Consider the following 12,720-nt stretch of genomic DNA (forward strand, 5'->3'; position numbering starts at 1 on the left):
TATGGGGACAGTTGAATAACCTTTTTGGAACCCTTTTCTCTAAGAGTGTACAGTAGAGATATGTCCACAAACAAACACACATTCACATACTGTAAGCATGACACACACACACTTGAACACACTCACATACACATACAAACACAAACAATATGTCTAATCTATTTCCGTAGCAGACGCTTCAGCTAAACGCTGAAAGAAGAGAAATACATTTCTTTCTTTTCCTGTTTCAAAACCCACATCCTCTGCGACAGCAGTGTCATTAAAAAGCTATCGACATGTCAGCTATTAGTGTCAGAGAAGTGGCACTGTTCCCCCACACCCATCCACACACACCTTTCCTCTGGGCAGTAATGCTGATATCAGGAAACATAGGATACCAGAGATCCCTTCCACATGAGGCAAAAGGGTGTTGGCTGCCAATACAGGGCGTGTGTGTGTGTCTGTGTGTGCTCATGTGTGTTTGGTGCGGTGCCTAGGTACAGGGCGTGTGTGTGTCTGTGTGTGCTCATGTGTGTTTGGTGCGGTGCCTAGGTACAGGGCGTGTGTGTGTCTGTGTGTGCTCATGTGTGTTTGGTGTGGTGCCTAGGTACAGGGTGTGTCGGACTGTACTGTGCCAACACACAACAACTCCAACCAGAGTTGCAGCTCCCACTCACACACCCCTCCTGTCTCTTTCTGTTTTGCGCACTCAATTTCATTACACGCTCACACTTTTCGGCCTCTCTACTTTTTTTCTCCGCCTCCTTTTCTCCCTCTCCCTATTTTTGTCTGCTGTTGCTTGACCTTCCCGCCATCCTTTAATTTCAATAAATATTTTTCTGTCGGGGGGTTCATGAATACCGGTATGATGCAAAGTTCTCTTTTGGAGGTGTCGGTGTCCCGCTCACACAGATCAACGGTGGAAACAGTAGCTGAGCTGAGTGCACTTCTGTTTCTGTCTGTCCTCTAGCAGTAGCAGTCACAAGCTCCTGTTACAGCCCTGGGCAGGTACTCTATTCCTCCACACCTCACAGAACATCCATTTTTAGATACGTCACCGACGCTTGTGACCACCACACACACTTGAGCGTCTGTGTGTGTGTGTGTGTGTGTGTGTGTGTGTGTGTGTGTGTGTGTGTGTGTGTGTGTGTGTGTGTGTGTGTGTGTGTGTGTGTGTGTGTGTGTGTGTGTGTGTGTGTGTGTGTGTGTGTGTGTGTGTGTGTCTAGACAGCCTGAAACTGATACAAATAAGAATAGAAAGACAAGTTACAGTTGCTGAACTAGGGACTAAGGAGTTTGATAAGAATGTGCGTGTGTGTGTGACTCACCCTGTGTACCTCTGTGTGTGTGTCCGCCTTCTCCCCTCCCTCTGTCTCGCCACTGCTGACCTCATCCAAGTCACTGTCCTCGTCCTGCGTGGAGTCACGCTTGTTGCCCAGTGTTACACAGCAGGACACGCTAGTCTCTGTCTCCGTGACGCTGTCGTAGCGCTCCTCCTCGTCGATGGCGTCTTCGTTGGGGAACACCTCGCCCTCTGCTGCGCACGATGGGCTGTCGATCCCGCTGTCCCGGTTGGGAATCTTCCCGTTTACGTTCTGCTCCGAGGACTGTGAGTCCGGATTGTCCTGGAGCTCATGGGAAGAGTCTCTCTGCTCCCTGTCCGTGTTGTCAAGGCAACCAACTCGATCGCCGCGGACGACGTTGAGGTCGTCCTCTGTAGAGTCCAAAGGAATGTCGCCGGGGTCGCCAATGCGGATTGAGGCCAGGCACGAAAGTTCCGTCAGCTCGGTGACCTCATCGGTCTGCTCCGAGACGATAAGAGCAAGTTTGTCGGCGGGGGACGGTTCCCCAGAGTCCTTTGCTCCTGCTGACCCTGAAGGGGCGTGTGCTGTGGGGTTAGGGGCAGAACGAGCTGTGGTTTCGGGTGTCGCGTCCATACTCAGGCACAAGTGGAGCTGATTCCTCGGAGGAACGCCAAGAATTGGAACGCTGGGATATAAAAAATAAACACTTGTGAAATTAAACCTTTCTCAGTTTCAGTCTTGGTTGGGCTGGAACCACAACACACCACCAGACAGAAGTGAACATTCCCGCAGACAGAAGTGTGAAACACAGGTTGGGTAACATCAGAAAAACAGAGTGTGTATTACGTGACAGAGGGTAAGAGAGTGTGTATTCCGTGCAAAACATTCAAAGTCCTACTCATGGTGTATAACAATACCCACATCTTAAATCATCAAACGAAATATAATGATGTGTGTCATACCACCAGTTTTCTTTACACACAAACACATGCACAAAACACTCATCTGATGCGTCAACAGGGCAAGAGCACCTCGTGGAATACCCTACCCCCCTGCAGGACAGTACAGTACCTGGAGTTCTCAAACCTCTCGATGAGCAGCCCCACGCTCTGGGCCTCTCTCTGAGGCTGTGTGGCCAGGCCAGCTGGTGTCTGGCTGGGCCGCGGTTTGGGTGGAGGTGGAGGAGCAGGCAGAGGCCTGGAGGGTGCTGGGGGAATCCTCTTGGGCTTCTTGTCCTGTCCGAGGACCAGCAGGAAGGGGGGTTTAGGGGGCACTGCAGGTGCAGGTCCAGGAAGAGGGGTGACGGAGGGAGGAAGAAGGAACGAGAGAAAAAGAGAGAGATGAAGTCAGGTCACTGGCGTAACCACGGAAAGAGTCCTGTTTCAAGTTCCCCGTGGAGTTCCGAGAGAGAAAGCCTCCATTACTGTATTCCAGATGGCTGCCGCGGCTCCCTACTACAAATGACAAAGCCACAGTCCAAAAACCACCACAAAACACAACATATAATCGCTAAACCTCTGCGAGTAGGTTTCTCGAACGCAGCGCAGGAGACGGTTCTGATCGTGCTTCGCGGAGCTGAGACAGCTTCCTGGTTTCGGAACAGGATGCGGAGACCAGTGTGTCTAAGTCACTGTGGTTTCACAGAGAGAGAAAGAAAAAACAAGCGCACGCAGGCACACAAATTACAGGCCCGAGAGTGGTCCAGAAACAGACTGCGCAAACTGCACACGCGATCAGAAGCTAAAATACTACTGCTTGGCTAGCTACATGTTCTTTAAAACATGGTTAGTGCAGAATGCATTTGGAGGACAGTAGGCTTTCTCTGTATCTTTTACGTAGGCCAGTCTTGGCTGTGTTCTTGGTGTTGCGTCAGGGCAGAATGAGGAAGCAGGCATCTCTGCCTCAGCTCTCTCTGTGTGAGGTGCCACTGCTTCCTTCCTCTCTGACTGGGTGTGTGTGTGTGCAGCTACAGCACGGCAGAGAATGGCAGGGTGTATCGTGTGGAAATTAAACTCATGCATCAACAGGCAGATAGCGTGAGGCTATAGTAGGATTAACAAGGAGTATTTTTTTTAGAGCCATCCATGTGTCTATCTGACTGATGTGTTCGTGGGATAAATACTGTACGCGGGTGAATGGGTGACCTGACCAGGTAAAACGCCGATAAACGCAAGGTTTTATATTGTACCAACACTGTTAGTCAATGATAATGACAGTATTGATATTACAAAACAACAAGTAGGAGTGATAAACCAACAGTGTACCTTGAGGTTTCTGAGAGGTGGGTGTGGCTGTGGGCTGGGGGCGGGGCTTGACTGCAGGCCGGACGTGACATTGCCTGGGAGGGGGCAGGGCTTTCTTCGCCAGCCGCGGGGAACACAGGAAGTCCACCGATCCACACTGGCACTGTAGAGAGGAGGGAGGGAGGTCTGAGAGAGAGAGAGAGAGAGAGAGAGAGAGAGAGAGAGAGAGAGAGAGAGAGAGAGAGAGAGAGAGAGAGAGAGAGAGAGAGAGAGAGAGAGAGAGAGAGAGAGAGAGAGAGAGAGAGAGAGAGAGAGAGAGAGAGAATATATTAGATTGACTGAGTGCATTACTTCCGTTCACACAACATCCAGGAACGCAACCTGTTCGGAAGGAACACACTCTCTTAGAAATAAGGCTTTCGAAAAGGAGAACCCTTTTGGTTCCAGGTAGAACTCTTTGTGTAAAGGGTTCTACCTGGAACCAAAAGGGGTTCTTCAAAGGGTTCTTCTGTTGGGACACCCAAATAACCCTTTTTGGTTCTAGATAGCACCTTTTTTACTAAGAGTGCAGTATTACTTTGCAGCACGAAAGAGTCACGGCTGAGACCAAATACCCAGCAGCTTCAGCCCCAGTCCATTACAAACCTGACCGATGCAGTTCTATACCGTCCCAGCCCCAGTCCCCCCGAGTGGTGCAGTGCAGTGTGTTACTGTAACAGTAGGAGGTGAACAAACGACCTTCACCCCAATGCCTTTGTCATGCTGCAGTGAGCAGAAGGAAGCAGAGAGGAACCAGAGATGGAGCAGAGAGCCCCTGCATCAATCATGACACCAGGCCAGGGGAGAGAGAGGTGAGGCTCTCTACAGAGAGCTCTTTGATAGGCCTGCCTCTATTTAATACATCTCTATATCCTGATCCTCCATCCTTTCAGACTGTCTGGGAGTGATACTGGCCTGTGTATGTGTGTGTCTTACTTTCTCTCTGGATGTCTGTGATATCAGGCTTTTTGAGAAAGTGTGTGAGTGTGTGTGTCCCTGTAAAAGCGCATCACAACCAACGCAACAGAACTGCAAACACTGGGACAATGAGACCTTTAGCAGCTAGCTAGTTACATCAGGGAATTGTCTGTCAGTGATTCCAATCATGTGATGCCTATAGGGGCTCTGTTAAATCCAGTGAAGTGAATTGAAGTGTGGAGTGCTGTTTTGTGCAATATGTTGGTATGGTCACATAATGTATGGTTTGTGTTTGCATTGAAAGAGGGTGAAGTGTGTGTTTACAGTATATACACAGTATACAGTTTACAGTTTAGCAGACGCTCTTATCCAAAGCGACTTACAGGAGAATTTACGGTTAAGGGCTCATCGGCAGATTTTTCACCTAGTTGGCTCTGGGATTCGACCCAGCAATTTTTCACTTACTGGCCGAAAAATTGTGCGTTTGTGTGTAAGCCTGTGTGTGTGTGTGTGTGTGTGTGTGTGTGTGTGTGTGTGTGTGTGTGTGTGTGTGTGTGTGTGTGTGTGTGTGTGTGTGTGTGTGTGTGTGTGTGTGTGTGTGTGTGTGTGTGTGTGTACTTATGTATTACTGTGCCTATGTGTGTGTTCCTGTGTACTGTATGTGTGTCTCTGTGTGTGCGCATGTGTGTGTGTGTGTGTCTAAGTACTGCTATGTCTTTGTTCCAAGGGCCCTTATCACAGCCTTTGTTTAGACTGGCTATGTGTTATCAGATGTGGTTGTCCATTAGACGTCAACGATAACCCCGGCAGTACATTATGATAATCGCTATGTAAACTAACATCCACACTGCTCCGTCTCATGCAGGCTTATCTATCCACGCCACACGCATCTCCAAAAGATTCGTTCGGAGATGGTAGTGAGACCCCCCCCCCCCCCCCCCCCGAGGAGCACTTCCATGTCTATTTTGGCGTTGTCCAGCCCAGCTTCAGGCACTGACGGCAGAGCTCTGTGAACCTGCAATAAGTCCTGCTGCGCTGTCTGCCCCCAAGAGGCCCTGCTAAAGGCTGGCTTTCCCACCGTGCTATACAATTTTACCAAACCACAGAGGGAGACGGAGAGAGAGAGCTTACATGCATCTGTGAAAGGCACATATTTCCACTTCAGACATAAACGGTATCTGTAATACACAGCCAATAGTACGTGCAGCGGCTGGGTCAATAGATGTACAGTAGCAAATCCTAAAATATAGCCCAGTTCCAGCTCTCACCTTACTACTGTTGCAACAGAAATTGACTATACACTGTAAAGGGGTTACCGTGAATTTGACAGTAATTTACAGGTAGCTGTACATCTACTGTAATATACATACGGTACCAAAGCAAGTACTGTGTAATGACACACAGTCAAATACTGTATTATAATGTAAAAAAGCTAATTCTACCGTAATCAGAATCAATGAATGGATGAATGAAATTCATTGAGGGGAGGGTTATGTATTTCACAGTATTTTACAAGGGATGGTGCAAGCAGGTTGGCTGCTAGGTAAAGTGTTTACACATTACGGGATATGAATTCATTTTTGGTGTTTTATATTACCTGCATTTCGAGAGGCCGTAACAAAGGCGTCCAGACTGGCAGTGACTTAAGGGCAAAAAAATACCAAAACGGCATGGCGAAATGCTCAACCATGTAAGGTTTAAGAGTAGTTGCCCTTCCAATCTGTCCCCTATACATTTTAAATTGATGGGGCACTTTAACCACATAGAAGTTAAAATAATTCTCACTCACGGGTGCAACAAATATAGCCTCTTACAAGGCATGGCTGAAAATATGTTAATGAGCCAGAAACAACCATACTATGAACCCACTATTGGTCAAAATGGGTTTTCACTCTCCAAGGATACGTTACTGTATTCTGTAGAATTACAGTACCATTTGAAATACAGCACTTTTCCCACAATGCACAATCATTTACAGTGTGCTGCAGTAAAACATTTCAGTTCTTTTGACTGTTGATAATACCTCAAATGACCGTATAAATGACCGTTTTCTGTTCCAGTGTAGAGTAAATAGCATCCTACAGTCTCCTATAGAGGAAAGCTGATTTCCGCCATTCGTCAAAAAATAATTGGTGTCTTGAAACATCGTAAAACAGACTCTGGGATCAGCTTTTCTACACTCGGTCCTAACCTTAACCATTAGGGGGATGAAATTAGAGCGAGTGGTTAGGGGCAACATCTATCTACTCTGACGTTGTCCAGCTAAACCACTGAGAGACTCTTTGACTCTAGACACAGGTCAGGTCTTGGGAAAAACAAACAGTCTGTAGCAGACAGACACTAATGAGACCGATGGTGCCATAGGGGTCTGGCATATGGAAACATCCCATAGTCATGGTTACCTAAGACAGTGAAATCTGGACCCGCAGATCAAACATCCTAACATTAAACTGGAACTTGATGACACAGCACGGAGAGAGGAAATACATCTACTTAACTCAACTCTACATAACACTCAACTCACCTTTATACAACTCTATACAACTTCATAACACCGTATACAACTCTACACAACTATACAACTCTACACAGCACTCATAACTCTACACAACACCCACTTAAAACTCAACACAACACTCCCAATTATACTACGCCTCTATACGATACTGAAAACTCAAACGTTTCCAAAGGTCTCAAGGACTAAAGGTCGTTCAATTGAACAACGACCTAAACCTGATAGCCAGACTGCTTATTTTAGGAGTGTTACAGACAAGAAAAGACAAGAACATGAAAGAAAAAGCTACCTGTCTCGTTGAATATTCTGCCTTTCCTTAGATACCAAGAATCCAGTGAACCATTTCAATAGGAATATCCAACACACCTTCCTTGGCCAACAAAGTAACTCATATTCTCCCAGTGTGTGTGTGTGTGTGTGTGTGTATGTGTTGTGTGTGTGTCTGTATAAGACCGGAAAGCTCTCTGTGCCAGCTCCCTGCACACACACACCCTGGAGCACCCTAAAACTCAGTCCTGCATAACACTCATCTGTAGTTGGGTGTGTTTTAGTCTAACTGCACCTGCCAAACCTGCCCTACACACCTGTCACCGTGCCCAGCTGACGTGTGTGTGTGTGTGTGTGTGTGTGTGTGTGTGTGTGTGTGTGTGTGTGTGTGTGTGTGTGTGTGTGTGTGTGTGTGTGTGTGTGTGTGTGTGTGTGTGTGTGTGTGTGTGTGTGTGTGTGTGTGTGTGTACTTCACAGAAACAGACACATTTGAATAGTAACCACACACATGCAGATTGACAGTTATGGCAACAAGGAGGTAAACATATTTCCTGATTACCCCTGTCTATGCAACAGTACAGGGCAGGAGCCTAGGTCAAACGCGACAACAATGATGGTCCACACGCTGCGTGAACACGAAGGTTATGGGAAAGATATGAACCTCTGCGTCTGATACTTTAAACACTCCGTCAGGTCCTGCTCAGAATGTCAGAGTGGTATAGTTATGTGCACACGCACATGGATTAAAAAGAGGGAAATGACGAATCAGAACCAAGGTTATTATAGTAAACTAAAACGAATCATGAAAAAACGATTTAGTAAACTGAAATCAAATAATTAACAAAACCATCATGAATTATGTTCAGTTTCTGTCACGCCCTGACCGTAGAGAGCTTTTTATGTCTCTATTTTGGTTTGGTCAGGGTGTGATTTGGGTGGGCATTCTATGTTCCTTTTTCTATGATTTGTATTTCTTTGTGTTTGGCCGGGTGTGGTTCTCAATCAGAGGCAGCTGTCTATCGTTGTCTCTGATTGAGAACCATACTTAGGTAGCCCTTTTTCCCACCTGTAATTGTGGGTAGTTGTCCATGTATAGTTGCCTGTGAGCACTACGTTGGCGTCACGTTTTCGTTTTTGATGGTTATTGTTTTGTTGGCGACGTCTTAAAATAAAGAAGTATGTACGCTCACCACGCTGCGCTTTGGTCCCCTGTTTCCACCTTAGACGATCGTTTCAGTGTTTTGTTCTTCTAAACTTTGGGGAAAAAATGTAATGGGGGTTTCAATGGGAAATCCAAATCAGGTCTGAAAACTAACTGAAACTAAACAGAATTTCTAATCAAATCTAAAAACGAATAGAAATGTAAAAAAACAAATATAAAAACACAAAACTATAATAACCTTGATCAGAACATAGCAAACAACTACAGGACAAACAGGCACGGAAACAATGTTTGACACAAACCGAGTAAACGAATACATTTGCTCACAGAGGGAGAGATGAGATTAACATTCTGTAATTACGAGAATCCATTTAACCGCAATTTAATAAAGGAAGTGGATTTCCTCTTCTGAGCTCCAATCACGACGAGGGAACAGAGAAATACAACAATTCGCTTCCGAGGACAACCATCACCACGGTGGCCCTGGGGAGCAGCGGGTTGCCAGGACGACCTGAATTAGAAGGCCAACTCATCAACGACCATACACCGTCATTATGGACAGGCAAAGGATTGCGTCTCTTAGGCAAGCTGTTGACTCACTTGCCTGTTCCTTGAGAGTGGAGATGGCGATGTCATCGCCACACACTCCAGTCAGAAGAGAACAGGAGAGAAGGAGATGGACTCAGAGAGCACAGAACACTGAAAGACAGCAGTACTGCTAGCGCTAAGACAGTGGTAAGGTAGTGTGTGTTCGGATACACTGAGGTATTCTGATACTCTAAGGTATTTGGACTGCGGATATGGAAGCATAAAGGTATTGTGTGTGTGTGTGTGTGTGTGTGTGTGTGTGTGTGTGTGTGTGTGTGTGTGTGTGTGTGTGTGTGTGTGTGTGTGTGTGTGTGTGTGTGTGTGTGTGTGTGTGTGTGTGTGTGTGTGTGCCAGAGGTGACACACTAATATAATGCAACTTTATGGGTGACATATTCAGATTCCATCACAGGAGAAACAGCAATGGCATGACAGTCTGATGTCACAGGCCAGAGCTCAACATTTTTGATTGTTTTATTTGTCTTGTGTAATTTCTTAGTCATTGTATCTAAACTGTGTGTGTAGACATGTATACGCAGGGCCCAGCTGTAAAAGAGACCTTGGTCTCAGTCTGTGTTCCTTGTTGAAATAAAGGTATAATCATTTATACTACTGCAGAGAGTAGCGAGAGTGGAGAGGGCGGTGTGTTTAAAAAAAAGTATATATATATATATATATACAGTGGGGAGAACAAGTATTTGATACACTGACAATTTTGCAGGTTTTCCTACTTACAAAGCATGTAGAGGTCTGTAATTTTTATCATAGGTACACTTCAACTGTGAGAGAAGGAATCTAAAACAAAAATCCAGAAAATCACATTGTATGATTTTTAATTAATTAATTTGCATTTTATTGCATGACATAAGTATTTGATACATCAGAAAAGCAGAACTGAATATTTGGTACAGAAACCTTAGTTTGCAATTACAGAGATCATACGTTTCCTGTAGTTCTTGACCAGGTTTGCACACACTGCAGCAGGGATTTTGGCCCACTCCTCCATACAGACCTTCTCCAGATCCTTCAGGTTTCGGGGCTGTCGCTGGGCAATACGGACTTTCGGCCCCCTCCAATGATTTTCTATTGGGTTCAGGTCTGGAGACTGGCTAGGCCACTCCAGGACCTTGAGATGCTTCTTACGGAGCCACTCCTTAGTTGCCCTGGCTGTGTGTTTCGGGTCGTTGTCATGCTGGAAGACCCAGCCACGACCCATCTTCAATGCTCTTACTTAGGGAAGGAGGTTGTTGGTCAAGATCTCGCGATACATGGCCCCATCCATCCTCCCCTCAATACGGTGCAGTCGTCCTGTCCCCTTTGCAGAAAAGCATCCCCAAAGAATGATGTTTCCACCTCCATGCTTCACGGTTGGGATGGTGTTCTTGGGGTTGTACTCATCCTTCTATTCCTCCAAACACGGCGAGTGGAGTTTAGAGCAAAAAGCTCTATTTTTGTCTCATCAGACCACATGACCTTCTCCCATTCCTCCTCTGGATCATCCAGATGGTCATTGGCAAACTTCAGACGGGCCTGGACATGCGCTGGCTTGAGCAGGGGGACCTTGCGTGCGCTGCAGGATTTTAATCCATGACGGCGTAGTGTGTTACTAATGGTTTTCTTTGAGACTGTGGTCCCAGCTTTCTTCAGGTCATTGACCAGGTCCTGCCGTGTAGTTCTGGGCTGATCCCTCACATTCCTCATGATCATTGATGCCCCACGAGGTGAGATCTTGCATGGAGCCCCAGACCGAGGGTGATTGACCGTCATCTTGAACTTCTTCCATTTTCTAATAATTGTGCCAACAGTTGTTGCCTTCTCACCAAGCTGCTTGGCTATTGTCCTGTAGCCCATCCCAGCCTTGTACAGGTCTACAATTTATCCCTGATGTCCTTACACAGCTCTCTGGTCTTGGCCATTGTGGAGAGGTTGGAGTCTGTTTGATTGAGTGTGTGGACAGGTGTCTTTTATACAGGTAACGAGTTCAAACAGGTGCAGTTAATACAGGTAATGAGTGGAGAACAGGAGGGCTTCTTAAAGAAAAACTAACAGGTCTGTGAGAGCCGGAATTCTTACTGGTTGGTAGGTGATCAAATACTTATGTCATGCAATAAAATGCAAATTAATTACTTAAAAATCATACAATGTGATTTTCTGGATTTTTGTTTTAGATTCCGTCTCTCACAGTTGAAGTGTACCTATGATAAAAATGACAGACCTCTACATGCTTTGTAAGTAGGAAAACCTGCAAAATCGGCAGTGTATCAAATACTTGTTCTCCCCACTGTATATATCCTTGGCCATTCAGACTTGACCTCTAATGACAATCCTTTCCCATCTCCTGCATGCACATGTACACACAGGCAATCACATGCACTGAGAAGTACATGCACACACAATATTCACTCTTCCCCTCCCCCTTTTCTCTCGCTGAACACTGAATGTTGAACACACACACACACACTGCTGCCAATCACTGCCAGGCCTGAGGCGACCCTGTTGGAGTTGTTTATTACCCACCATCCCTAGAGATGGATCACTCCCGACGTGGGAGCGTCTCGTCCGTCAGTCACAACTCCCCTGATCCCCCCCCCCCCCCCCAAGCCCCATCTCCCAATCACACAGCTACCCCCACACCTACCAACACTCTCTCTCTCCCCTTCACTCAGTAAGTCAGTACGTCATTCTCGGTGTGTCTCTCTCTCTCTCTCTTTCTCACAATCTCCCTCTTACGCTCTCTTATCTGCCTCTTCCTCTCTCGTGGACCGTCCTTCTATCCGTCTTTCCCTCTCTCTGTCCACCTTTCCCCCAACTTCTCTTTCTCTACAACTCATCCCTCCCTCCCTTTCTCTCTGACCCTGGCCTCCGCTGTCTGTTGTCCTGACATATCGAGACAGACTGGAAGAGACTCTCATCTAATGGCACTTTGATTGATAATGGTCATTGATCTGAGCAGTGTTACGCACGCAGACGAACACAGAGACACACATACACACAGTGCACCAGTCTACTTCTCCATGCGGCCACACTACGCTGACAGAGGCATCCAATGGGTGTCTCTCTCTCTCTCTCCATACGTCTCTCTCTCTCTATCCATCTCTCTTTCCTTTCTGCAACTCTGAGACAGTAACGAGCGCGCTGCCCTTGATGTGTTTCTGATATTTATCCCCTGACGGTCAAACCCCCGTAATTACACACAGAGCCCCATAAAGGAGCTCCACAGGAGACATGTATACAGAGAGAGAGAGAGAGACAGACTGGGAAACACATGGAAATACACACACAGAGACACACACACAGAGGCCCACGGAGACAACACAGAGATACACAGATAGACAATGGAAAACACATTGATTGAAATACTGTAAATGCACTCATCAAAAATATAAACGCAACATGTAACAATTTAAAAGAGTTCAAGTTCATATGAGGAAATAAGTCAATTGAAATAAATTAATTAGGCCATAATATATTGATTTCACATGACTGGGAATATAGATATGCATCTGTTGGTCACATATACCGTAAAAGAAAAATAGGGGCGTGGATCAGAAAACCAGTCAGTATCTGGTGTGACCAACATTTGCCTCATGCAGTGCGAGTTGATCAGGCTGTTGATTGTGGCCTGTGGAATGTTGTCCCAACCCTCTTCAATGGCTGTCCGAAGTTGCTGGATATTGTAGGGATCTGGAACACGCTGTGGTACACG

The 12,720-nt window shown here is 46.3% G+C and overlaps 1 protein-coding gene across 2 annotated transcripts in view; it reads right to left on the reverse strand.

Annotated features, from left to right (window-relative positions):
- LOC139556947 (FYVE, RhoGEF and PH domain-containing protein 3-like) overlaps window positions 1–12,720 on the reverse strand; it is a 95,325-nt gene that overhangs the window by 25,889 nt on the left and 56,716 nt on the right. Inside the window, exons 2-4 of one of the 2 annotated variants that reach the window (XM_071371131.1) lie at window positions 3,548–3,712; window positions 2,355–2,556; window positions 1,317–1,968 (exon numbers count right to left, since the gene is read on the reverse strand). In XM_071371131.1, coding sequence (XP_071227232.1) covers window positions 1,317–1,968; window positions 2,355–2,556; window positions 3,548–3,712 — 1,019 coding nt within the window. Of the gene's footprint in view, window positions 1–1,307; window positions 1,969–2,354; window positions 2,557–3,547; window positions 3,713–12,720 lie in introns of both variants that reach the window. The other variant, XM_071371130.1, reaches the window with a different exon arrangement.

Source organism: Salvelinus alpinus, chromosome 28, assembly GCF_045679555.1.
Source record: "Salvelinus alpinus chromosome 28, SLU_Salpinus.1, whole genome shotgun sequence".
NCBI classification, from domain to species: domain Eukaryota; kingdom Metazoa; phylum Chordata; class Actinopteri; order Salmoniformes; family Salmonidae; genus Salvelinus; species Salvelinus alpinus.